The sequence below is a fragment of the Mastigoproctus giganteus genome, chromosome 9 (assembly GCF_048544385.1).
Source record: "Mastigoproctus giganteus isolate SK-2022 chromosome 9, ASM4854438v1, whole genome shotgun sequence".
NCBI classification, from domain to species: domain Eukaryota; kingdom Metazoa; phylum Arthropoda; class Arachnida; order Uropygi; family Thelyphonidae; genus Mastigoproctus; species Mastigoproctus giganteus.
Window position 1 is genome coordinate 109675516 of NC_143583.1, and position 27440 is coordinate 109702955.

Below are 27440 nucleotides of genomic sequence, written 5' to 3' on the forward strand. Positions count from 1 at the left end.
AGGTTTATCTCTCTCTCTTTTTTTTTTTTTTTTTTTTTGAAATCAAAAGTATTAAACTGAACTTTCTAACTTTCGTAGTCTGATTCAATCGTATTTCACAATACGCTAAACGTGACAGCAAACATTCCTCCCCAGATACTCGGGTTTTTCGTCTAGCAAGCTTTATGTGAAAATATGCTCACATAAAGCACAAGTTTCTCATGTACTAAAATTCTAATACTGTACAGTAAAACCTCGATTTAATGGACTGTGTAGTCAGGCCTATTCGTTAAATCTGATTGTCCATTAAACTCGAAAGAAATACATATATTCGTCAAAGTGAAAAAAAGACGAATTTTCTAATGCTGTATTTTGCCGCACTTAACAGTTGTGTGGAGTATAGGAGCTTAAAAATTTGTCGTGTCATATAATGGCGATGGAATCTTTGGCTGAAGTTTTTATTCAATCTGAATGGCTCTCAATTATCAGAGGACACCCTCGTGGTGTCTGGCATGTTCGATAGACTGAAGGAAAATGATTATGAGAAAAAAAAAAATCTTGGAATACTACTCTAGTAAATAGACCTTTGTTTGTTTGTTTCATTTGGCATTTGCCATCACTTCGATGGCATTTGTTCATCAGTGACGCAACCGAGTTGTTTATCGCGCTAAGGCTCTCGAATAGCACACTCTCTTTGAGTGGGCCGTGGTTCAAGCCCGTGACTGTTAATACGATTGATGAATGTATTCATGATTTATTGTAAACTCCACTTACCTTGTGGTGTTGGCGGAGTATAAATAAGAACACTTTCAGTCGTTGGATTCAGTAGATGCTGTCCATTATTTTCGGCGTCCTTTAATGTATTTCCAGTTGTTCAAAATTGTTATTATTTTTACTGTTTTCGAACTACGTAAGTTAGAAATTTTAAAGTTGTTGTTGATTTTCTATTTTTGCGGATATTTATTAATACTTCTATCTTTTATATATGGTATACATTTTTTTCTGTTCTAACGCGTTACTGTGAACGGGACACTCCCATTATTCTACTACAAATAACCTTTTTGTTTGCTTCTGAAATATGACTGAAGCGATTTACAATAAAAATATTAATGTTTAATTTATTTTCCTTTCTTCCAGAATTTCACTTACTAAAATCATTGTGTAGAAAAGTTCATTTCCCTTACTGCCAATGTCTTCAGAAGTCAGTTTTCCCGATCATAAAGACTATGAATCTACGTCGTCTCCAAAGGAGGAAAGCAACAATCTACGAGGACATTATTCGTCGAGCGAAAATTCTTTACAACACATAAGATTTGATAACTCAACTAGAGGTATATTTGGCAAGAAGGAAGAACCGTTTGAACCCCAAATTCTTGGGTTTAGGAAGATTACAGATCATGCATCTTCAGATAGAGATTCTGCGTGTATCTGTGAGAGTAATGAAACATTAGAGGCACCTTCGGAGGTAATGAAAGCCTCTGAAGTCTCTTTTAATGTCGATTTAAAAGATAGCACGATTGCGAAGTCAGATCTCACTAGCTCTTCAGTTCAAGAAGATATTACGCATAGCGAGAATGGCGGAAGCGAAAATATTTTGCGAAACAACAGAACGACAACAGAAAGCTATCAAATGACACCTGAAAAAGTTCCTCCATCAGTGAAATTCCAAAACGAAATCAACGGTACAATTGCTTATGTGAAAGAAGCCTGCCATCATAAGAGTACCGACTCTGGAATCTGTGAAATGAATGAAAGTAAACCAGTCTATCCTTCAGATAACTCTAGTCACGAAGGTGAGAAAGTGCAGGAAACTGCCGCTGGCTGTGATGTAGAGATCGTAAAGAAAAAAAAGAAAGACGAATCTTCATGGACTATAGCAACTCAAGTTTTCATTCCATTTATCATCGCAGGCATTGGTACTTGCGGAGCGGGTTTGCTTCTTTCTCACGTCCAGGTAAGAGCCCATGAATACTTTTAAGTTCTGTGCAATTATGTATGTGATATTCGAAATTCTGTGCTCATGTATTTTTTATCTGTACCTTCCTTGCTGTTAATTACTGTTTAAAATCCGAAGTAAATTCCAACTCTATATTGTATATTAATTAGGAAGAATCCTAGGTACCGTTTTTGGGGATATTTTTTATTTCGATAAATCATATTTTCATAATTATCATGATTGCTAGAATTGGGTTTGCAATTAGTGATGTCTCCAGTTCGAATTTTGGATTATCTTTGATCTCAGTAGATTATAATAACATAATCTATTACTGGCAACTGGTTAGCTACTTATTTCCACCCAAGCAGAACTTTAAGCTGCTCAAAATGCTAAATGGCCACACAGTAATTAATTTTGCAGTCTATTTGAAATGTTCGCACTTGTAGCGCAGTGGGCAAACACGGCCCGAGTTTTCCTCCCGTTAATGATGTGAGGAACTTTTATGAACTTTGTTTAACCCGTAACTGAGTAAGCCGGTCTCAGGCGTGGACAGCAAGCCCTCCTCCCCAGATACTCGGGTTTTTCGTCTAGCAAAACAGGCAAGTCAACCAGAGAACACACTCAATTTATGGAGGATATAATACACAAGACGTCTCGTGTTAATCCGATAATTAAAACTCTTGTTTATACTCCGGCACGCCCACCAGGTCAATGAAGTTTACAATAAATCAATCAATGAAGTTTACAATAAATCAATCAATGAAGTTTACAATAAATCAATCAATACAAATGCTAATCGTATTTAGCAGTCGGGCTTGAACCCCCGGTCCACTCAAAGAGCGTGTGTTACTACACTCGTGCTCATGACCACTCGGCTACGTCAGGTCTAACTTCCTATGTACAATTTAAGGGTAAAACTCTGTAAAATGAATGAAAGTAAACCAGTCTACCTTCAGATAACTCTAGTCACGAAGGTGAGAAAGTGCAGGAAACTGCCGCTGGCTGTGATGTTGAGATCGTAAAGAAAAAAAAAAGAAAGACGAATCTTCACGGACTATAGCAACTCAAGTGTTCATTCCATTTATCATCGCAGGCCTTGATACTTGCGGAGCCGGTTTGCTTCTTTCTCACGTCCAGGTGAGGGCCCGTGAAATATAAAGCACGTAGAGTACTTTATTTTAATTAATGTTCTTTCAACTTTTTGCACAATTAAGTTGATTAGTTCATCTTGAATTCTTTCTCTAAGATAAACAGGAATGTACATTATCTTATTATTATTTTATTTATTTATTTTTTTAAGACGTGTCAGCGGCTTGGACCATATTGCTCCTTGTATATTGTAAATTCCTCCAGTCATTGATGATATTCGAAATCTGGTCTTTTCCACCCGACGTTGGGAAGACGATGATTATACCAAAAGTGTTTAACCACGTGAAGGGTATACGCTGTATATCCTCTGGATTTTTTTTTTTTTTTTTTTTAAGGTGAATAACGTATACTTTCTGGTTTTTGAAAGACTTGGGAAAACAAATACTCTATTATTATTATTGCTCTTATATTATTTCTCCCTGATTGGGGGTTCCACGTCGTGACCAGTATTGCTACCAAGTACACAGGGTGGTTATGTCTGGTGTTACTGTTGGTCGAGGAACTCTCTGACTATCCTACATGTGTTCAGAATTTCGGCTTTCTAGAGTTCCTTGTAGGTGTTCACTGGGAGACCTATTCTGCTTGGCTGTTATGTAGGGTCTTTGGCACCATACCTGTGGTTGACACGATGATCGGGATGGTCGTTACATGTTGCATATGCCACATCTTCGATCTCTTGTATTAGGTTCGTGTACTCCCTGATTTTTTCCCCATGGGTTTTATGCAGGTTGCCAGCGTTGAGTACCGCTGTGTCTATTTCCTTGTCCACAAGGGTTATATCCGGTCTGGTGTAGGCGCCTCCGTAGCCAGGTGGGAAGGAGCAGCAGTGCGTAGCACACGCTTCTTGATTAGACCGGGGTTCGAGCCCGTGAGGCACCAAATATGGAGGATGCGGAAAAGTCAGGGAATGACCACCGCATATCCCCGGAGCAATATGACCTTAGTTGCTAATGCTCCTAAAAACCAAATAACAATAACAACAACAACCGGTCTATTGTGCGGGATTGTCCTATCTGTTATTATGGCGCGGTCCCAGTACAGCTTGTGGGTTGGGGTCTCTTGTACTGCCTGGGGTTCGTACTTGTAGTACGGTACACTTTCTTCGATCAATTGGTATTTCCTTGCTAGCTTCTGATGTATTATCCTGGCTACTCATAGACACAATATAGACTGAGTGTACTCAGTCTGGGTGATCACCTTGCATCCCGCGGTGATGTGTTGAATCTTTTCTGAGGCCAGGTGGCATCGTCGACGTGTGTCATCGAACACTGCGGACTCCTTGGCGATGTATTTTCTATAGTTCCTGGTGTTGATTACCTGATCTTGGATGGCGAGCATGATTCCTTCAGTCTCGGGGAAGAGCGTCCCGCTCGTGAGCCATGCATTGGATGCAGTTTTATCTATGTGACCTTGATGGAGATCATTGTAGTATCTGACATAGTGTCTTCTCTGCCCATCTTTCTAGCTTCGTTTGTGCCTCCTGTTTGGGGGGGCACTCCTCGCTTAGATTGAGCGGGGTATACCGCTTGTTTATCTTCCTTATGGCCTTGCTGGAGTGCTACTGTGTGTTTCCGAAAGTAATCCTTCAGGTTAACTATCGCTGTTTTCTGTTGCTAAATGAGGTCTATCTAAAGGAGGTCCCTTCCTCCTTCATTCCGGGCAATTATCAGTCTCTCTACGGCAGATTTCGGGTGGTGTTGGCAGCTCTTGGTCATCATTCTCCTTGTATCTCTCATGATATCCTATGATCCCGGAGGAGTATGTTAGCACTGGGACTGCATAGGTGTACATGGCTTTAACTGTGTTCCCTCCGTTCAGCTTTGCTTTCAGCTGGCTTCTGAGTCTCTGATGGTATTTGTCGGTTAAGCAGGCCTTAATTTCCTTGTGCTGTAACTGCTGAGCCTGCATCATCCCCAAGTATTTGTAGGCCTCTGCCATGGCTTCGATCTCTTTACCAGTCTTCAGCTGGTAGTTTCGGTTGACTAATTTTCCGTGGTACAATCCATGGGTCTTGCATTTGTCTAGAGCAAATATATATATAATCTTTATTGTACAAAGGATGTATACAATTTACCCTTCACGGCAGGAATGCCAGGGGCCTTCACATTGGCTGGTATACAAAGGCCTTGAGGACGGGGCCCACATCGAAGTTCGGGTTCATCCCCCAGGGCCAACAATATAATAGGTTTCAGTTAAATTATTCACAGTATTCATAAAAATGTTATACAGTATTTTTTGACATTATATACAATATTATACAGACTTTAAATTTATTATACTGCGACATTACTGTGAAGTTTTCCTGGTTGAGTTTACGTCATCAAGGATCTCCCTCCGGTATTTGCGGTCCTTAACAAATTTGTAGAGGTCGCCTTTGATTGCTTGGACTATGATAAGCATCTGCTTGGGGAGAAAGCGGTCGCTAAGGGCTAGTCTGTTATGGTTGGCTATAAGGGTTGGAGCTGATCTCAGTCCGGGTTGAGGGATCCTCCAACTGCACAGTTCCCATATGTTTGGCTCCGAGATTATTCCAGTGGTCATTTTGACAGTTAGGGTGAGGCGTCTTTCCATTATAAGATTTGGCAGTCGGGCAAAGTTCAGTGCGGTTGCCATCGCAGTTGTTCTTTGCTAGGGTGGACGATGATGTTTATGTGTGACCCAACGAAGGAGCCAGTATTCGGAGGAGTACACACGCTTGATATTCGTGGGGGCTGCAGATGCCTATATTTCTGAGGCGTATAACACGACGGAGTATACAGAGGTGTATACGTACCGCCGAGTCACATCCAGATCCTTAACGTGAAGTAGTTGTTGTTTGGTAATCCACCGCATTTTGCAGAATTTTGTTATGAGCTTGTCAATGTGGGGCTTGAAGGTCAGTTTGCAATCGAAAACTACTCCCAAGTCTGTATGTGTATTTACCACTGGAAGGAAAATGCCATTTAGAGAAACTTGGACTTCAGTGGGTTGGTGCTTCAACGAAAAGACACTTTGGGCTGATTTTGCAGGATTAATAAGTAGTCCAAATTGATGGAGATAGGATTCTAAGTCGTGTAGCTTTCGATTGATCTTTTCATTAATTTTTGAGATATGTTCCCCCGGGTTAATCTGGGTGTGTAACTTAATATCGTCAGCATAGCAGATTATGTCTTCTCTCTCTTCCATCCTAATATCATTGCTGAATTCTTCGGTGATCTGGAGTAGTTGCTGGAGGTGCTTCTCGGTTCCCTCGTAGAGCTTGATGTCATCCACGTACATCAGATGGGTGAGGGTGTAGAGGTTCTTCCTTCCTTCTTTGAGGTTATATCGGTACTTGCTACTGTTGAGCATGGTGGATAGCGGGTTAAGTACTAGACAGAACCACAACGGGCTCAGGGCATCTCCCTGAAAGATTCCTCTTCTGATGATGATTGGCCTGGTTGTGATGTTTTCTACCTTAATTGTGGTACTCCATTTCGCTCGCATGCATCAGTTTCCTTGCATCACACCGATCTCTGCACCTGTGGGAATACAGAAGATTGGAGTCACCTGCTCTTTAACTGTGCAATCTACGACGATCTTAGGGTGAAGCTCCGAATCGACGCTCCGAATTGACGTTCCAGATCTCTCTCCAGGGCGGGAGGAAATGCTTCTGCAGAATAAGAACCATCTCTCAGCCCTCCAGAACTTTGCCTCGCAGAAAGAGAAAGGTGTTTGCTCGCAGAAAGAGAATCAATGCCGGAGTAGCGCACCAAAACAATCCACCAAATACACCTGTGTAAGCAGGACAATAGTTTGATTCTCTGCTATCCTGGATGATAAAACATGTACTTCAGAGAACACTCAGAAATTTCTGCGCAGTGCTGGGCTGCTCATGAATTCAGCATAATTGCATCAAAATTCGATTTATTTTCTTCTATGGCTCATGTACGCAAGAATTGTCATTGCACTTATCCTAATGGTCATCAGTTTCACATCCGAATTATCCTGGATACAAGAGTACTTATTGAAGACTACTTTTTTTTTTGTCAACCAGCATCAGTCACTCTTCCTCTCTTTTTTTTTTTTTTTTTACCAGCATCAGAATCTTTTTTTTTTTATTTTTTTTTCTATTTGTTTATTATTACAGTATTCTTTTTTATTTTATTATTTCTTAAATTTATTTATTTATTTTATTTTATTTTATTATAATTTCTTTTTTTATCCCAACGTGTCTTTTTCTTTTTTTATATTTTATTTTATTTCAATCAGCACCACGGGTTGTGTTTATTTTATTATTTATTTTTTTTTCTTATTATTATATATATTTTTTTATTTTTTTATTTCTCTCTCTCTCTCTCTCTCTCTCTCTCTTGCTCCTTTCTTTTCCTCTGGAATGGGCCCCTGGAGGAATCTGGCCCACCTTTCGGCAACATCAGGTGGGTCAGAGTCTCTTTTGAGACATTACGTGCTCTACTGGAACTGGCCCGCCTTCCCGTGGTGTAGACGAGTACCCAGAATCATCTGTCCAGGTGACTGATGCTTCTGGGTAGCCAAGTGGCCAGAACATAACAAGAGAACACACATACAATACACACAAACCTACGTCACACACATATCTGGCCCATTTGTAGTGATACTGTTCTTCACAGAGACACGAGGCGGAGTTGAACAGACGTTCTAGGTGCCGCCCATTACATATACACATGTCCACAAGTGGTCTGATATCTTACTGATTACGCAGCTGGTCAGGAACTTGTACGTTATTGGGAGGCAGATGATTGGCCTATATTTCGCCGGGTTTCTTGTATCTTCGTCTTTAGGCTTCAGATATATGATTCCTTGAGTGAGAAACTTCGGGATTGTCTCTGGGTGCCTTAACATTCGGGACACTGCTCTGTCAGGAGCTTGTGTGTGTGCAAGTGAGCTTTTTGTACCAGGAGTTGTGGACGTCATCTATTCATGGAGTTCACACATTTTGAGAGTTCTTGATCTGTTTTACTTCTTTGTCCCGAATCTCCCGCCCTCTCATTTCTTGTACGTCCTTGGTTTTCTTGCATTCTAGTTCTATCCAGTGGGCTCGGCTGTTATGTCTTACTTCCCTGCTCCATATGTTTCCCCAGAACTCCTCAATCGCCTTCTGCTCGGGTGGTCCGTTCCCTTCTTTCCCGTCTTCTCCGAGACTCCTGTAGAAGCATCTTTGGTCCTCATCGAAGATTCGGTTCTTTGTTTTCCTCTGGAAGCTCTCTTTGTATCGGCGTAGTCTCTTGCTGAGTGCAAGGAGGTTCTGCTTCAATGTGTCCAAGTACTCTCCTATTTTTTAATTTTTTTTCGTCACATGTTTGCTGTGGACGTGTCTCTCTTGAGGATGCTCTTCATTTTTCCAATTAATTTCTTACTCCTATTGCCCCGTTGGTACTGGGTCAATTGACCTATCCTGACTCTTAATTCTTCTATCTTCTGCTTAAGTCTTCTTTCCCAAGCTGGCGGTTCCTTCTGTTTTCGGTTCTTCTGCTGCTGGTCTCTGGTATCTCTTCCATTAATCCTCGTGGGTGCTACCGCAGCACAATACACGGCTGTGTGGATGGCCTCCAGTGTTGCACCATTGCTGTCGAGGTAATGCGGTATTATGTGCAGATTGAGGTGGTCTGTGACTCTCCACAAGGTTCTATTGGGCCTCTGCTTCGGTATCAGGTGACTCTTTGTGAGGTCCATTCCCTCGAATTCTGTTAGGGCCTTCTTCCACTCGTCCTCTGTTCTGGATATCATGATCTCGTCTCTTTCCCCTTCAGCTGCTGTGGATTGTATTTCTTCTTGCGCTTCCTCCTCTGGTTCGGCGGTGGTATGTTCTTCCTCCTCTAGTTCTGTATTCTTTATCCTTTGCAGTTGATCGCTCATGTCCTTCTTGATTTTTCCAAGATTGCAGAAGCTATCATGTTCTTCGTGACGATGGTCCTTCTCAGGTTCGCTATTCGCTGTTCGCTGACCTGAATATTCGGGAATCCTTCCAGCCACTTAGTATGTAGTCTCGCCCTGTAAGTTGTCATATCGGTTTCCAACTTCGTTGTTTCGTAGTATTCTTGCATGATGTACGTATTCATTTCGATGCTCCACTTCATGCGTTGGCGTTTTCTCCCTTCCTGGGTGGTCACTAACGCAGTTGCGCAGGAAGCACTTCCAACAATAATAATAATATTAATTATTATTATTATTATTATTATTATTACCATATGGTGCAAGGAAGCTTGAGGCTTATGTTGCACCAACCAAAAAAAAAAAAAAAAAAAAAATTTCTGGATTACCCTGAGAGAGAGAGAGAGAGAGAGAGAGAGAGAGAGAGAGAGAGAGAGAGAGAGAGAGAGAGAGAGAGAGAACAAAAATCAGAGGTAGAAGCAAATCACCGAGAAAGAGAATGAGGATATACAGCTCAGGACCCTGGGTGTGCATAGCCCATGCCCACCAGATATGAGCCCCTGTATCAATTAAAATATTTGCTGAAAATTAATAAATAAATTTATTAAAATTTAATTCTTAAGAATACTTATAGTTTCATTATTTTTAATATATATGTGCCTTATATATAAGTAAGTAAATATGCCGTATATATACAGGGTGATTCACTACCAGTGCGACAAACTTGCAGGAGGTGTAGGGGGCACAAAGACGAATCGGAATCACATAGCATTGCAGGGTCCGAAATGCCTTCGTCATGCGGTAGAGAACCCTGAACGGCAGGTCGCGTGAACAGCGATCCCGCTGGACGTTAGCATGTGCGAACCGGTTCCCGAGGCAGTGGGATGGACGAGTATTCAAACGTTGAACTGGCCGACATGCACCTCGCGTGTGGAGCTGCTGACTGTTACGGGCGCGCCGCTCTGCGCTTGTACCAGGAACGTTTCCAGCACAGGCGTGCTCCTCATCATACGATTTTCGCACGTGTGCACAGAAGGTTACGTGAGACTGGTTGTTTCACGAGAGGTACCATGAATCGAGAGCGAACGAAGAGGACGCCAGACAATGAGGAGAATGTCCTACGTCTTGCAGAAGGCAATCCGTGTACGAATACTCGAGCGATAGGCCAACGATTGGGTATTTCAAAATCCACTGTATGGAGGATACTGTCCACAAACCAAATGAGTTCATACCATCGGCAACGCGTCCAATCATTGGAGCCTGCGGATTATCCACTCCGGAGGACTTTTACTAATTGGTTTCTTCAACAGAAACGGTTCGCAAATGCTGACTTCCAGCGGGATCGCTGTTCACGCGATCCTCTACCACATGACGAAGGCATTTCGGACCCTGCAATGCTATGTGATTCCGATTCGTCATTGTGTCCCCTACACCTCCTGCAAGTTTGTCGCACCGGTAGTGAATCACTCTGTATATATATATACGGGTATACACCGTATATCCTCTGGAATTCGAAGCACAGTATACACTCTGCATATGTAACCTTCGTATACAGAGATGTGTGAAATTAGTCCATAAATGGGTAACATAAGCCAGAATATCACCAGTGGATCGACACTGACGGAACCCATACTGGCGATCTTTGATCAGACGGAAGTTTTCTATGTAGTTTAAGAGTTGGCAGTTAATGGATTTCTCCATTAATTTAGAAAGAGTAGAAGTAATTGCAATGGGAAGATAATCGGATGGGAGGAATTTGTCACCTTTTTAGGAACTGGCTGGATATGGGCAAATTTCCAAGCAGAAGGAAAAACACCTTTGGAATAAGAAAGTGAAAAAAGGCGGCAAAGAATAGGAGTAAGTTCAGGAGCACAGATTTTGAGAACAAGTGGAGAAATACCATCGGGACCTGGAGCTTTCTTAGCATCAAGATTCGTCAAAATCCTTCTGACATCCTTTTGACGGAAGACCACAGGAAACATAGAATGGAGCTTGTTGGGAATGGAGGGAGGTGTTTTACCAAGATCATTAATACATGAGTGGAAGAAAAATGGGATGCTAACAGGTCAGCTTTATCCTTGGCTGAAGTGACAACAGAACCATCCGATTTGGACAGAGTTGGAGCAGAGATGGGCAAAAGTTGCAGTCAATAGCTTTGGCAAGAGACCAGAATGCTAGCTACCATTAGGGCAAGAAGCAAGTTTTCTACTCTTAACCTGTTCAAACTCTAGTTTGGACTGATTAATAACTGCTTCACAATTGTTGCGAGCTTTGGTGTAGGCAGAAAATGAAGCTGAAGAATTAGAAACAAGCCAATTACGATATGCAACATTCTTCTCTTGAACAGCCTTAGCACATTAATTGGAAAACCGAGATTTAGATAAAGGACGAGATTTTAAAGTGGAGTGTGGGATAAAGGATTCCATTCCTGCAAGAATAATTTCACTGACACGATCTGAGCAAACGTTGACATCAGAAGTTTTGAAACAGTAATCCGACCAAGGAAAAGAAGAAAAGAAATCTCGCGGGTCATCCCATTCGGCATTCTTGCAATGCCAAACAATACGAGGTTGGGAATAGCCATGAGATAAAGCCTCCATTGGAGAAGAGACAATCACCAAGTTGTGATCTGAAGTGCCTAACAACCTCTCACTTCGACCGTGTACTTAGAAGGGTTGTTTGTGAGAAAAAGATCAAGCGTGTTGGCTGTATGATTAGGATTGTCCGATATTCTTTTAGGTAAATGAACAATCTCTGCAAGGTCACTAGTAATTGCAAAAGCCTTATCTAGTCACACTCAGCTAGTCAAAAGCCTCAGCTTCCGTTTTCAAGTCACACTCAGCTAGTCAAAAGCCTCAGCTTCCGTTTTCTAGTCACACTCGACCTGCAGGGTCGGTGTGACTAGAAAACAGAAGCCAGCTGAAGTTGTGAACATTAAAATCACCAAGGAAAATTACCTCACTGTTAGGAAAGTTGGACTGGAGAAAGTCAAGTTGCAAAGAGAGGAAGCCAAAGAGCTCCAAGTGATTAGTGGACTTGGGAGAACGGTAGAGACAACAGATGAATTTGACACAATGAGGTAGAGAGATTTTAAGCCAGAGTAGATCGAAGAGAGGAGATTCCAAATTACCAAGTCTCTGACAGGGAATATCAGAACTGACATGTGCACAGGTACCACCTTTGAGGCGAAAGGAATCATACGGCGAATATGGGCATCTGAGATGAGCAGTAGTTGAATCAACCGATAATTGGGATTCTGTCAGAAAAAGTACATGGGGTTTGGCAGACTGCAAGTGGAAATGGACATCGTTGAGATTAGAATTGAGACCACGTATATTTGTGAAATGAATTAGGAAGTGTTTGGGAGGTTTAGATCTTTCCGCAGATAAGCTTACTCTATTAGTTTGACAATTCATGGTGTATTCAATAGTAAGAAAAAGTGGGTGGGACATGTTGTATGAAGTAATGAAATTTTTGGCTATGGCGTACACGTGGTAAGGATATACCCAGATCCTTGACATAACGTGGCCTCGACAATGCCCCCCGCACATACTACCACGGACTCCATCCAGTCACTATCTGACAGAGTAGAGGTAGCAAGATTATACACTAGCTGATCCGGAAGCCTCCTAGAGAGTTACCAATAGGTTCGGTCCGGTGTACTAACTAGCGGCCGGCCTGCGAACCCCGTTTTAGAGCTGTACCCTCGAAATGCAAGGAATAATGGATCTCGCCACGATGTTCATCATAACCTCCAAAGTCATCAATCATACTGCATGATGGAAGAGACCGGGAAGGTTTGACCGGAACTTAGCTCTAGAGACTAAACATGGGTTCCACCACTTCAAGCCTCCAATAAGCAAAGTGGTGGTATTGCACTGGTTGATGAGAGTCATCTACCACCTAGTACTGCCTGGTAACATAGAGGAGCGGCATTCCTCCATGTGGTGTGGGCGCCACACCTCGTCCCCTGCTTACGTTGGTTCACACTGGGTGGTCACCCACCATATACTTGTGCATGGAGGTTATACCCGCGATTCCTAAAAGTCCCACCATCGTTAAGGTGCAAGCAGAGGATTTGGCTGTCACAGACCGTCCGGACTTCGCCGAAATTGGGTCCACTTGACTTGAATGTTACCCGAATATCAGTTCCATCAGCGTTTTAGACTCCCAGGTAGGAAGTACAACTTATCTGAGAGAATGTCTGTGACAACGTCAAGGACCAATATTGCGTTAATTATACGTTTTTATGCGACATTGATCCAAAATATATTTTTGTTTTCAGATTCATTTTTAATTTGAGCACCTATAATTTTATTTTTCTCCCCGCTTGTGAAGCGTAATTCAGAAATCTAAATGCAGTACTCACTTAATTTTCATGGGTGTGAATTCTTTCAACAAAGTTTCCAGTCGTTCTTGCCTTTGATTAACTTTCCATTATAGAGCAGACAGCTCCGATCAGCAGATACCCAGGACAGTTTATAATAAACACAATCGAACATAGATGAATGGCTGTTTCTTGGATTGATTGTACCGGATGCAACGTGGGCACTTTTCAATCGGGGTGCAGGGCATCCGGACCTCCGATTGAAAAGGGCCCGCCCAAATCTAAACCAAGGAGTCATCAGGCTTGAAAAGTAGGACCAAATAGCTCCACCATTAATTAGTGCATTTCGGTGTACCCGAGCTCCAGGACTATCACTGTAGGGACAAATAACACACACACACACAAAAAAAAAAAAAAAAAAAAGAAAAATTTTGATCATCTATTTTCGTACCTTGGGTAGGGCCTAAATGGAAAATTTTACAAAACGGAATGCTTGTTAATAAAGTATCTTAGGTTTAATGATCAAGTATGTACAGTTCATAATATTACCGATACGGATGATTGACCGGAACGCGGTTCCGGTGCACTGTGATCCATTCAGAGCCCTGCCCTTTGGATAGGACATTTAAAGTTATCTCAAGAGTGCTATTTTTAGCACTTTTGCACCCTATGTTTGAAGTAGCAATAAAACGATATGCTAGCAGTGCTGATGATTAAAACATAATGAATTACTATTGTTCATATGAATATTATCATTATTTTTCATATAAATTATATCCTTAAACTCTTCGTTGAATACTGGTAAGGACCGATAAATTTTATACTGCGAGTTCATGGCATGCTATCCATATGAAGTTGTTGTTGTAGGGTTTTAGGAGCATCAGCGACTAAGGCCATATTGCTCCGTTTATACTGTCTATAAGTTTCGTGGGTTCTGTGGTCCATTTTCTGTTTGCTGGACGAAAACCCCCGAGTTTCCGAGGAAAAAAAAACATGCTATTTTTCGCTTGAGACCGACTAACTTAGCCACGTTGTGAAAAAGGCCCATAAAAATTCCTCACTTCATCGACGGGACTCAAACTCAGGTCTTTTCCACCTGGTGTGGGGGGGGGGAGGGCCATTCTACCAACTGTGCTACCCACGAGGGCCCATATAAAGAACTTGACCGATATGGGCAAGTCCTTTGCCCATATCGGTCAAGTCCTTTATATGGTTGTGGGTAATCTGTTGAAGGTAGCAGCATTACGGAAACTGCAAATCTTGTGGGCTGTTCGCGAAGTGATGTAGTTAAGGAAATCCAAGAGTGGACGAATAATAGACAAAGCAGCATTCGCCAGCCAATGACGGACGTCCACGCCTTATTGATGATCATGGTGAATATAGGCTGTTCCCGCCTTGTGCGAACCGATAGACGGAATACGGTGGAACGGCTGACCATGGAATTTGTCTGCGCCGTAGCGCAGTAGTATCGTCACTCTCCTCCCCACATCGGGTGGAGAAGGCCCAAGTTTGAACCCCATCGATGACGCGAGGAACTTTTATGGGCTTTTTTTTCACTCCATGGCTGAGTTAGTCGTTCTCAGACGTAGATAGCAAGGTTTTTCTCCTGGAAACTCGAGGTTTTTCGTCCAGCAAAGCAGGCAAATCGACCAGAGAACACATGCAATTTAGAGACACAATGCACGTGGGTAATTTAAGTGACTTTCTAAGTGAACCTAATGTAATACTGTTTTTGATCATGGAATTTCTGACTGATGCTTCTGGGTAGCCAAGTGGCCAACACAACACATGTAATACTCACAAACCTATCCTGTTCACAGATCTGACCCTTTTGCAGTGGCACTGTTATTCACAGAGACACGAGGCGGAATTCATCTGACGTTCTAGGAGCTGTCCCTTACAAAAACACATGTCCACATGACCATGGAATTTAGGGAACATCCGCCCTATAGGTTATCTCTGGAACCATCCCTCTTGATGTTTTCTTGACTTTCCGTGGCCTTTCATATCGCATCAAAAAACGAATTCCTATCAAGGTCCTTGATAATGAAATCGATCTTCAAATCAAATGTTAAAAGAAAAAAAAAAGTAGAGTTTGTAACGAATTGCACAACATTGGCAAACTACATGGGATGTCTCTACTCTAGGTTTAGTAACTAAAAATTTATTCCAGATGTGATTTATTTACTCAACAAGAGGGCTAAAACTTGGTAGTTTGGAAGCATCATTCATCATTACGGGACATGGCTCCTTCAACGAAAAATTATTATCATTTGGACTGCGCAATACTGAATTTTGCTTCTGTGGCGAAAAAAGGGAACTGGCGTCACCTTCTCCTCAACTGCGATTTATACAGTGACTTGAGGTCTAGTCTCTGACAGCGTGTCCTAATATTTTCCCAGGTCGAGAACCACTTCTTCTGCAAGATCAACATAAATTCTCTGCTCTACAAACTTTTGCTGTTGAAGTTTTTATATGAAGTTAAGTAGAGTACCATAATGTGAATGCTAATGCTGTTCCTATTAATGGTGCACATGGTAATGTTACCTCTGTTAATAATTAATTTCAAATAATTTTGATTTTCTATCTTTAAGTTTATATTTGTTATTCTTAAGCTCTACTGTTGAGTTTTAAGTTTTATAATTAATGCATTTTAGATGTGGGGGGAAAATTATGTGAAGTTCTGATTTGACAAGGTCCTTAGAAGATGAATTTTTGTGTGTGTGTGTATATATATATATATATATATATATATATATATATATAAATTCCCCACGGAATTTTCCCCCTATGGAATGGGCCCCCAGAGAATACTGCTTCACCCATTAGTATGGCACTACTTCCTGTGGGTGGAGTTCGTCTCAAAAATGAGACCCTGAGAACCATCTGCTGGACTACCCGTGGTATGGATGAGTACTCAGAAGTAGCTTTCCAAGTGATTGCTAATGTCTTCCAGAAGGATATTGCTACCTGTCACTTTGCTAATATTGTTCGACAGTGGTTTGCCGAAAGTTCTATTTTGGCAGCCAAATTCGCCGGACATGAATCCCAATAGAACACTCTGGAATTACGTAGATAAACAAATCCAGCATTTGGATCCTCCACTTCCATGGACTCTAGTGCATAGCAGCGGTTCCCAAACTGGGCGCTGCGAGATATTTTAAATTTTCGAGCGAAACACAGCGATAATCGACATCTGTCGGACACCGCGCGAACAGCTCGAGGTGAACAGTTTCAGCATTACTTATTAAGTCGTTTGGACCTAACTACTTAATAAACGGAACTGTTAAGTATTCATTTTGGCCTAGGGGCGCCGTGAACCGAATAAGTTTGGTAACCTCTGGTGTTTAGCGTTTCTTGTCTAGCGGTGTACCGGTGGGTTCCCCTACTAACCGCGAAGTATGCTTTGTGACACAGTACAAACTCTGTAAATGTCAGAGATAATGTAAGTATTTGTGTTAGTTTGCATACTATTTATTAGGATCACTCGGAAAGTTATTTCATATACCCATGTGACATGGGTATACGAAATAACTTTCGTATTATGTGTCTGTATACGAAATAACTTTCGTGTATACTGTAAATTGCATGTGTGTTCTCTAGTCGATTTGCCTGCTTTACTGGATGAAAAACCCCAGGTTCTGGGGAAAAAGCCTTGCTATCCATGCCTGAGATCGAGCCACGGAGTGAAAAAAGCCCATAAGTCCCACGCGTTATCGACGGAATTGAAACCTGGCCTTTTCCACCCGGTGTTGGGAGGACGGTGACGTTACCACGCGCCATTTATTAATATAATAGTTTCAAGTTTGTAAGTTTTTAGCAGTGAGAGAACATCCTTTATCTTCTTTAGAAAGGAAAATAATTCATCTAGGTTTGTTTCATTGTAAACTCTGTAAACTTCTGTGAGATAGGAATGTTTCTAGCCTCTCCTGCTGATAATATGAACAGTCAAGTAAGATGTTTCCCTGTGAGAACATAAGAATTACAGTGAAACTTCTCCTAACGGACACTTCTCGTTAACGGACATCCCTCTACAACGGACATTTTCAAATTCCCCAACTCACCTCCATTGGTTTTAACGTGTTTGCAGCTTCTGTCTAGCGGACATTCTCTGTAACGGACGCGGACAGGCAATCTGCACTGTTTCGTTTAGATTAGCACTTAATTTGATCTCCCCATAACGGACAGCGGGCGAGCTCACGGCCCTTTTTCTATTTCACGTATTGCCTCAATCGTGTGTTTATTTTCTATTTCCGATTCTCTGAATTTTATCAAGGTTTATGTCGCAGTTCTAAACCCTTTTTCAAGAATATTAAGGCACATGGAAAACTTCTGATGAATTCGGTGTGTGCAGGGAGGGGGGGGGGGAATATGGTCGGCCTTTCGTCTTTTGAGTTTCAGTTTTCAGTTTTGTTCAATGTCGTGTGAAGTGCACAATGTCTTCTCGTAAACATTTAACTTTAAAAGATAGGCGAACTCATTAATGCGTATGATCGGCAAAAAAATAGTGTTCGCAATCTCGCTGTAAAATTCAAAATCGGGAAGACGCAGGTAAGCGACATCCTAAAGGAAAAAAAATGAACTGCTCAAACAATTTTGGCAACACGTAAATGATCAGGTTCAAAAATCATTCCCGAAAACTGTTGGACTTCAAATTTGTCGCGCACGTGCTAAAAAAATTCCCATTAATGGGCCTATTATTAGGGAAAAGGCTTTGGAGGTTGCGAAATCTATGGGAGTAAATGAGTTCAAAGCTTCTGTGGGATGGCTAGACAAGTTCAAAACTCGGCATAAAATTTCTTGGAAAACCGTAAGTGGTGACCGACAGAGTGGACCGTCAAATTGGAAGATTTATGTCGTGATTTTGAAGCTAAGGATATTTACAACTGTGACGAAACAAGGTTGTTTTTTTTAAAGCTCTTCCTGAAAACACAATGAATCTAAAAAACGAAAAGTGCCAGGGCGGAAAAATTTCTAAGGAACGCTTGACTGTACTATTGTGTACAAATATGCTGGGAGACTTTGAACAACCTCTTGTTATAGGAAACCCACAAAATCCTCGTTGTTTCAAGGGCATAAAGTTGAATCCTTTGGATGTTTACTGGAAGTCTAATAAAAAAGCGTGGATGACACGAGATATCATGAGCGAATGGATAATTCACTTTAACCAAAACATGATTCGGCAAAACAGAAAAAGTATTCTTTTCATGGATAATGCTGCATCTCACCCGCACATTGAATTGTCCAACATTCAAATCATTTTTCTGCCACCAAACACATCTGCAGAGTGTCAGCCGTTGGATCAAGGGATAATAAAAAATTTTAAACTTCAGTACAGAAAACGTGTTTTAAGACATCTCATTGCAAACATGAACGATGTAACATGTGCGAGTGACCTTGCAAAGAAAATCAGCATCCTAGATGCGATTCAATGGATTTCCTCTTCAGTAAACGCAATTAGAAAACAAACTGTCGTGAACTGTTTTGTAAAGTCTGGCTTCTCAAACAAAAAAATTGAAGTTGTGAACAGCAATGTGGAGCACCAAGAAGAACAAGAACTTCAACATCTATTGATAATGTACGATACTTCCGCTACAAGTGACCCTGGCTACAAAGATATAGACTCAAACCTCACTACAGAAGATGGCGCTCTGGATATCAACGACATTATCATCGATATTTTTCAAGAAGTTCCTCATGAGGATGAAGAAACGGAAGGAGGTCATTCTGTCGAAGAACATATTAACGACGAACCACCGATGAAAACAGAAGAAGCACTCATACAAATCAATCGTTTTTCGCCGCTGAAGAAGATACTGAAGAACTTTCGATGGTTTCTTCACCCCAAACAAATGTTGAAAACAAAATTATCAGCCGGAAGAAGGTGCAGTAGAAAATAAGTGATTACTGTATGTATTTTTCTTCAGATAAAGTCATAATATGCATAGCACAATTGTATGTATATTATATTTACAAAAATATTGTGCAAAATCTGTATATAATTTAATTTAATTTTACATTAAACGTTTAACGATTTTTCTTTATCTCTTGTGTATGTAATTGTATATTATTTACAAAAATATCGTTCAAAATCTGTATATATTTTAATTTAATTTTACATTAAACGTTTAACGATTTTTCTTTCTTTCTTTTTTTTTCTCCCCCTCAGACTTGTTGTTAGCGGACACTTCTCTCTAACGGACCCATCTCTTTCGTTCCCCATGGCTGTCCGTTAAAGGGAAGTTTCACTGTACGTTGTTTTCTACTCGTTCATTTAATTATTACATTGCATTCTAAAATGAAATTACCTAGATTTCAGATGTGTAGTTGCACCAATAACTCTAAAAAGCCTGCATTATAACGTACGACCGATTTTTTTATATAAATTAATAATCTTTATTATGGTAATCAAAAATATACACAAAGAAGTTACGGAATCGTCCAGTAGCACGAGTTCCTGTTAGAATGCAGACTATTCTTCTTTCATTTATTTTTTCTCAAATATCTAAGTACACAAACAGAAATATTACTTTTTCATTATACTTTACTTTTCAATATATCAACAGTTTTATCCTCTTAAAAACGATTTTCATTTCAGGATTGGCTTGTGTTTGTAAATATCCCCGAACTGTTCATTTTGGTTCCAACACTTCTTGGATTAAAGGGAAATTTGGAAATGACTTTGGCATCGAGACTGTCGACAAGAGTAAGTAGTTGCATGCTTGAAATTTTCGAAATATATTGAATATAGAATTTTGTTTGCCTTTACATTGCATCTGGAGATCTATCAGTGTCTTGAAATTGAAATGGGATAAAACGCTTTTAGGGCTTAAGCCTCAGGCTGCGTGAAAGTTTAACAACGTAAAATGTTGTTAAACTGTTGTTGTGCAATGATGCTATTGCACAACAAAGTTTGTGCAATAGCATCATGTTGGTAGCAGCAAACTCAAAAAATAGCTGAAAACGGCATCGTTTTAGGTGTATCTCATATTGTGAATACCTTCACGAGTTGCCATGATACGGCAGTACCTCGAATAAGTAACGCTTCATCAATGAAGAAGGCTATTGTTACTTATTCTCAGCGGATACCACCAGACGGTACCATTTCAAGGTTATTTAACCTATCTTCGGTGGGTGGATAGGTACCCTGGTGATGCAATGACAGCAATTCAGTTATGCAGTATAACTCCACAATATGAGAGATGCCTGATGGCGCCTCATATTGTGGAGTTATACTTCATAACTGAATTGCCATAATTGCATCACAAGGTTACCTACCCATCCACTGAAGATAGGTCAAATAGCTTTGAAACGGTGCCGTCTGAGTAGTGGTATCCGCTGAAAATAAGTAACAATAGCCTTCTCCATTGGTGAAGGGTTACTTATTCGAAGTAGTGCAATAGCATGGCAACTCGTTGTGAAGGTACAATGAGATACACTTAAAACGATGCCGTTTTCAGCTATTTTTGAGTTTGCTGCGTGCTATTGCACAAACTTGTAAATTGAAATGGGATTACTGGCAAGAAACCTGCTGCCCACCTTCTGTTACTAATAATACTATATTTAATATTTTAATAGTAATGATATAGTCTTTTGTATATCTTTTTTGTTACGTTGGTGCAAAGGTTAAAGGCTTGCTAACAGTACTGACTTTTTGACTGTTCTGGTTGAAGAACCGTTAGGAGAAGGTTTTTAAAAGTAATGCGACTCGACGCACAAAATAATAAATATTCTGATAATACTGAATAATCGCTCGAGCATGTTACTTATACACAGGAATAAGTGCTTTTATTTTATTTTATTTTATTTTATTTTATTTACCTCCATTACTGGAATTCCATCATGCAACTCGAAGAATATGTTAAATCATTTTCTTTTTTTTCTCTTAGAATTGTCCGTATAATTTTTATTTTTTTCCCACATGTTTTAGTTTGACTGAAAATATATTCTCAACGTAATGGAGGATAGCCGAGGAAATTATCTACATCAATTCCTTGTACCGCTTATCTCAAGTTGGATTGCAGTTCTAGAGTATACGATTACAAAACAATCATTTCTCATAACAAGTATTTAAAGGTCTAAGTATGATTAACACACCGTCACATGATTATCTAAATTGATTCCATAGACAACGTTATCAAAGCGAAACAGATTAGATTAGGTAACGAGACGTCCGGATTTTCCTGGTTCGTCCTGAAAGTTTCTTTGCTGGATGCAAAAAGTGGAATTCCACGTGCACAGACAATCAGCATTGTGCTGTGTGTCAATCTGCCTTTCAGCCTCCACTAATCTTGCTCAAGGATGCGATGTTATTTTCATTACTAGTCAATGAAACTTTGTAATTTTTAGAATTATGTTCTTTTGAAGATGTAACGTATACAAGTTAGTGACACATTCAAAAACTCGCCGGTTGAGAAGTATTGAAAGCTCTCTCTCTCTCTCTCTCTCTCTCTCTCTCTCTCTCTCTCTCTCTCTCTCTCTCTCTCTCTCTCTCTCTCTCCCCTGGAGGAAGTAAAGCCACCGTGAATCATTAAACTATTTGGATCACCATTAAATGAAACGCACTTCGTGTTATGCATAGTATGCTTGACATTATTATTACTATTATTAGCCACATGGTGCAAGGAAGCCTGAGGCTTATTTGCAGCAGCCAAAAAAATATTTTTGAGAGAGGCTAGCTCTTAATATTAACCCCTGGGGTTAATATTAAGTAATTACTAAAAATTGAATGTTCCAAAAATTGCGTATCAGATGATCGCAATGCTTGAATTACGCGTTGAAGAAAAATTTGTTCCCTCAATTAAGTGCTTGCGAAATTTGAACTGATCACAAATTAACGGTTAATATTAGATGTAATTTAAAAGTGAAATATATGATATCTATAGCACGACGTGTAATTACCTAGAAAAATGAGCTTAACCCTTCGATAAATTCAGATTTACGGAATGGATTCTTTTAAGAATTGCACTAGGGAAGGAGGAAATACCAAATACAGTATATATAATTTTATTGATAAGGAATTTCAAATTGACGAAAACTTATTATTTAATCAGTTTTCTTGCTTAAAAAAATTCATTTCAAACTAGTTGAAAGAGAGGAATATGATGTGGCTTAAGGGATCTGAACGAGAGGAATATGATGTCACGGTTGGTGGTCATTAGCATTAGCATTTTAGCATTAGTAGAGGCATTTGATGCAAGAAAGCAAGCTTATGCAGCATCAGCCAAAAAAAAAAAAAAAAAAAAAAAAAAAGTAACATAAATAAATAAAAATAACCACTTCCACTTCACCCCTCTGTTCGTTCGAAATACCTGTCCAGCTGAGCCTTAAACTTATTTAGGCTATCAACTTCCACGACAAGGGATGGAAGTCTGTTCCACCCACCAACCACCCGCTGGCTAAAGGCAAATTTCCGCACATCTATCCTACATCTGTCTTTCCTCAATTTGAATTTATGCCCTCTCAGGTGATTTTTCTGAGCTAGAGGAAGAATCCCATCAGCATTGAGCATGCTCAAACCATTCAAGGCTTTGTACACCTCTATCAGATCACCCCGCTGGTGCCTAGTTTCCAGACACTGTAATTTGCAAAACTTAAGCCTTTCTTCGTAAGAGAACCCCTTTGTCCCATTCACCAATCTAGTTGCCCTTCTCTGTACTCGTTCCAGCAGCTCTACATCCTTCCTGAAATGAGGCCTCCAGGCCTGTATACAGTACTCTAGGTGTGGCCTGACCATTGCCTTATACAAGGGAATAATCACCTCCTTATCCCTGCTAGAAAAATTTCTATATATCATTGACAATACACCATGAGCTACTCTTGCAGCTCGTCTGCACTGCTCAGAGAACTTCATATCTGCCTGCACCACCACCACCCCCAGGTCCCTTTCATTCTCTACCACTGTCAGTGTAGTACCACAGAGTTGATGCGTTGCTCTGGGGTTGCTGTTTCCCATATGTAGTACTTTGCATTTGTCAATGTTAAACTTCATTTGCCACCTCGAAGCCCATCTGCTCAACCTTTCCAAATCCTGTTGCAGCAGCATAGTGTCAGTAGTGTCCTTGACAACCCTGCCAACCTTTGTATCGTCTGCAAACTTGGACATTAAGCCTGATATACCATCATCAATATCATTTATAAATACAGAAAACAATAAAGGCCCCAATACTGAACCCTGAGGGACTCCACTAATAACATTAGTCCACGATGAGCAGTGTCCATTGATTACCACTCTCTGTCTTCTCCCCCTCAACCACCCCTTTATCCATAGCAGCAACTTGCCTCCAATGCCACACTGCTCCAATTTGTGCAGCAGTCTTCCATGTGCAACAGTATCAAAAGCCTTTCTAAGATCCAAGTATATAATATCAAAGTTATTCCCTGCATCCAGTTCTTTTGTGACTGCATCATAGTATCCAATCAAATTGGTCAGGCAAGACTTCCCCTTAACAAAACCATGCTGTGTCCTAGCTATAACTGAAGTCTTGTCTAGATGATCCTGCAGTGCTTCTTTCACCAGTGCCTCCATTAATTTTCCGGGAACAGAAGTTAAACTCACAGGTCTATAATTACTTGTGTCAGCCTTTGATCCCCCTTTGTGAATTGGGGTCACATTTGCACATCTCCAGTCAATGGGTACCTCCCCTGAGTCCAAGGAAGCTCTCATAATTATGGCTAAGGGTTTGCTTACCTCCTTTGCTGCCTCCTTTAATATAACTGGATAGATCCCATCCACCCCAGGTGCCTTTCTTGTGTTTATCTTCAACAATTTCTCCTCCACTTTGCTCTCAGTTATTACAAGATTCTCTAGCTTACTGCTAGAGTTGAATACACCTCTGGCATTCCCCTCGCTGAATAACTCCTCATGTGTGAATGTCGATGCAAAATATTCATTTAGTTTGTTAGCTACCCGAGCAGGGTCATCAACAGTTGACCCATCGATCTCAAGTGGACCAATCTGATTCATCCCCTTCCTTCTAGAGTTTACATAAGTAAAGAACTCTTTGCTGTTTTTCTTCGCATCCCTTGCCAAGGATCTCTCGTAATCTGCCTTCGCCTGCCTAACCTCCTTTGTAACTTGGTTACAGATCAACTTGTATCTATCATAGGCATCCGTGTCACGTGTTAATTTGTATGTATCCCATGCATTTTTCTTCTCTGCCATATGCCTCATTAGTTCATCTGACAACCATTTAGGCCTAAACCTTGAACAGTATTTCTTAGTTGGTATGTAAAGCCTAGTAGCTTCCACGATAAGTTCTTTGAATGCTTCCCATTTTGAATTTGCTGTTGGCAATATCATCAGTTGATCCCACTGTATAGAATTTAAATACTGTCTCAGTCCATTGTAGTCGCCTTTACGAAAGCAATACCCCTTCCCTTTACCCCTAATGGTAGTTACCTCTTTGAGTAACTCCCACTTCAGCACACTGTGATCACTGCCACCAAGTGGTTCATTTATCTGCAGATTCTGAATGCATGAAGAATCACTACTGATAATCAAATCAAGAGTATTACTCCCTCTAGTTGCCTCCCGAACATGCTGATGTAGAAAACAAATTGTTTTTCATTGTTTTTTCCAAAGGATTTATTTCTAGAGCAGACATTTGAAAAGTTATTTGACTTTTTGTTTGCCATTCCGGAACATAATAGAAATGTTGAAAGATTATTTTAGGAAAATTAAGAAATTGCTTTTCAAAAGTATTGTAATTCATTTGAAAGATTTTGTCATATATAATCCACCAACAATCTCACGCGATAAACTGTTTTTTTGGAAAACTTTTTTACTATAATATTGTACAGGATGAGCGAAAAGTGACGCAAACCCATAGTGAAATATTTATTGGCAGTTGTAAATGAAGGCAGTGCCATCATGAACAAATACACAGCTCTGAGTAAACCAGCACAGAAGAAACCGCAAAGTCACAGTGATGATTTTGCAACAGACTCGTGGCAGTCATCTTTCAACAGCCAAAGTGCAAACATGCATTTTTCTTAAGTGCAATACGTATTCATTGTCGAACACAACCGTCATTTCATTCTTATTTAACTTTCCAGAATGACTTCTGTGTTAAATTTCCAGGTTCTCCTGTGCCAAATAAATCGACAATATCTCGTCTGTTAAAACGTTTCCACGACACAAGAAGTGTGCAGGACAGAAAATGTTCTGGTCGGCCATTAGTGTTAGCTGACGATAGTCGTCAATATTCGTCAGACTTTATTGTGGACATGTGTTTTTGTAAGGGGGTGTCTCCTAGAACATCAGTTCAACTCCACTTCGTATCTCTGTGAAGAACAGTACCACTATAAGAAAGCCAGAAATGTGAGTAGTGTAGGTTTCTGTCTATTATGTGTGCGTTCTGTTGTTATATTCTGGCCGCTTGGCTACCCAGAAGCATCAGTCATCTGGAGAGATGATTCTCGGTACTCTTCCGTACCCCGGGAAGGTGGGCCAGTCACTGTAAAACTCGTGCCGTCTCAATTCGAAACTCTGACTTACCTGATGTTGTCAAAAGGTGGGCCAGATTCCTCGGGGTGCTTATGCTCTCCCAGAGAAAACTTTCACAGCAGAGTTGATTATCTTACGCAATTCAAAGATTTCAAAACTACATCGTGTACTTAGCATGCAGAAACTCAAGAAACTTGATAGGGAAAACGAATTCAATACTGTTTACACGCTTCATTCAAGGGAGGTATTAACATTTTAAATAAAGTTTTCTCTACTCATGAAGCGTGGTTTCATCTAAGTGAGTACGTTAATACTCAAAACAATAGAATATGAAGTGCGGAAAATTCACATCTTTCACGAAAGACCGTTGCGCTCCTTGAAAGTCGATGTATGCTGTGCTGTCTCTCGATGGATAGTTATTGGTCTCATTTTCTTTAGTGATACGGTAAGTGCTGAACGTTAACAGGAAATAATAATGTATTTCATATCCTTATTGGAACGTGATGAGCAACGCTGCTGATTTCAGAAAGATAGGACTTGGGCTCATACGATAAATCAATCCACATACTAGAAAAACTAAAATAAAATATTGAGCTGTGCATTTCAAGCATCACTGAAGAAACTCTTCACCGTGTTGCAACAGATACGAGGAGAAGAGTAAATGTATGCATTGCTGAAAGGGACGGACATTTCCAGCACTTATTGTAATATCGTTTGTTTTTTTTTTTAAATTGCTTTCTCATTTTCATATATTTACAAATGTATGTTTATGGAATTGGGTTGTGTAACTTTTCGCTCACTCTGTGGTTTTAACATGCTACATTAAAGGACAGTATATGTTTACTGTTATAGAATACCTACCTCTTCCTTTTAATTCATTGGTCAGATAGACGAAACCGCCAGTATTTAACACCATGTAAATGTAAATTTAACATAAACTTAAGGTATGAAGAATTTCATTGATATTAATCAATAAAAAACAACATCTTTGACAGAAACTTTGCTATTAGGGATAAGGAGTGATTTATCCCTTTGTACAAGGCCATGGTTAGGTTATTTGTTATTTTTTTTTTAGGAGCATTAGCAACTAAGGCCATATTGCTCGGGGATATGCGGTGATCATTCCCTGACCTTTCCGCATCCTCCGTATTTGGTGGTGACGGGCTCGAACCCCGGTCTAATCAAGAAGCGTGTGCTACGCACTGTTGCTGCTCCTTCCCACCTGGCTACGGAGGCGCCTCCATGGTTAGGTCGCATCTTGAATATTGTATACAGATCTGGAGGCCTCATTTTAGAAAGTATATAGATCTGCTGGAACGGGTGCAAAGAAAGGCAATCAGGTTGGTGAAGGGAACAAAAGGGTGCTCTACCTAGACTCAAGCCAGCTGATTCCCAAGGTCAGTTGGCTTGCTATGCTGTGTTTGCCTCAGAATATATTTGTCTTTCTCCTTGCCTGTCTGTTTTGTGAAATCTGGCAGGCTCTGTAGAAGTTATTTAATTCTCACATTCTAAACAAGAGCTAGAAATTGTTTCCCAGATAAAGTCAGCAATGGATAACCATTCTGAAATGCTCCCAAACAAATTTGGCTAAAAGTAATAAGAAGCCCGGCCATCTGAATGCAATGAAACTTCCATTTCAACTTTCTATAGTCTGGAAAGTTGTTAGCTTGTACACGCGCGGCTGCTTATAGTTCAAGCATCCTAGAAAAATACTGAAGACAGAGTTAAAT

At 40.4% G+C, this 27440-nt stretch overlaps 1 protein-coding gene across 1 annotated transcript in view; it reads left to right on the top strand.

Annotated features, from left to right (window-relative positions):
* Positions 1-1168: 1168 nt before the first annotated feature.
* Positions 1169-27440, top strand: part of LOC150080633 (solute carrier family 41 member 1-like) — a 227043-nt gene continuing 200771 nt past the window's right edge. Inside the window, exons 1-3 of the mRNA XM_090380764.1 lie at positions 1169-1910; positions 3009-3052; positions 19861-19968. Of these exons, the coding sequence (XP_090236890.1) occupies positions 1169-1910; positions 3009-3052; positions 19861-19968 (894 nt within the window). The remainder of the gene's footprint in view (positions 1911-3008; positions 3053-19860; positions 19969-27440) is intronic.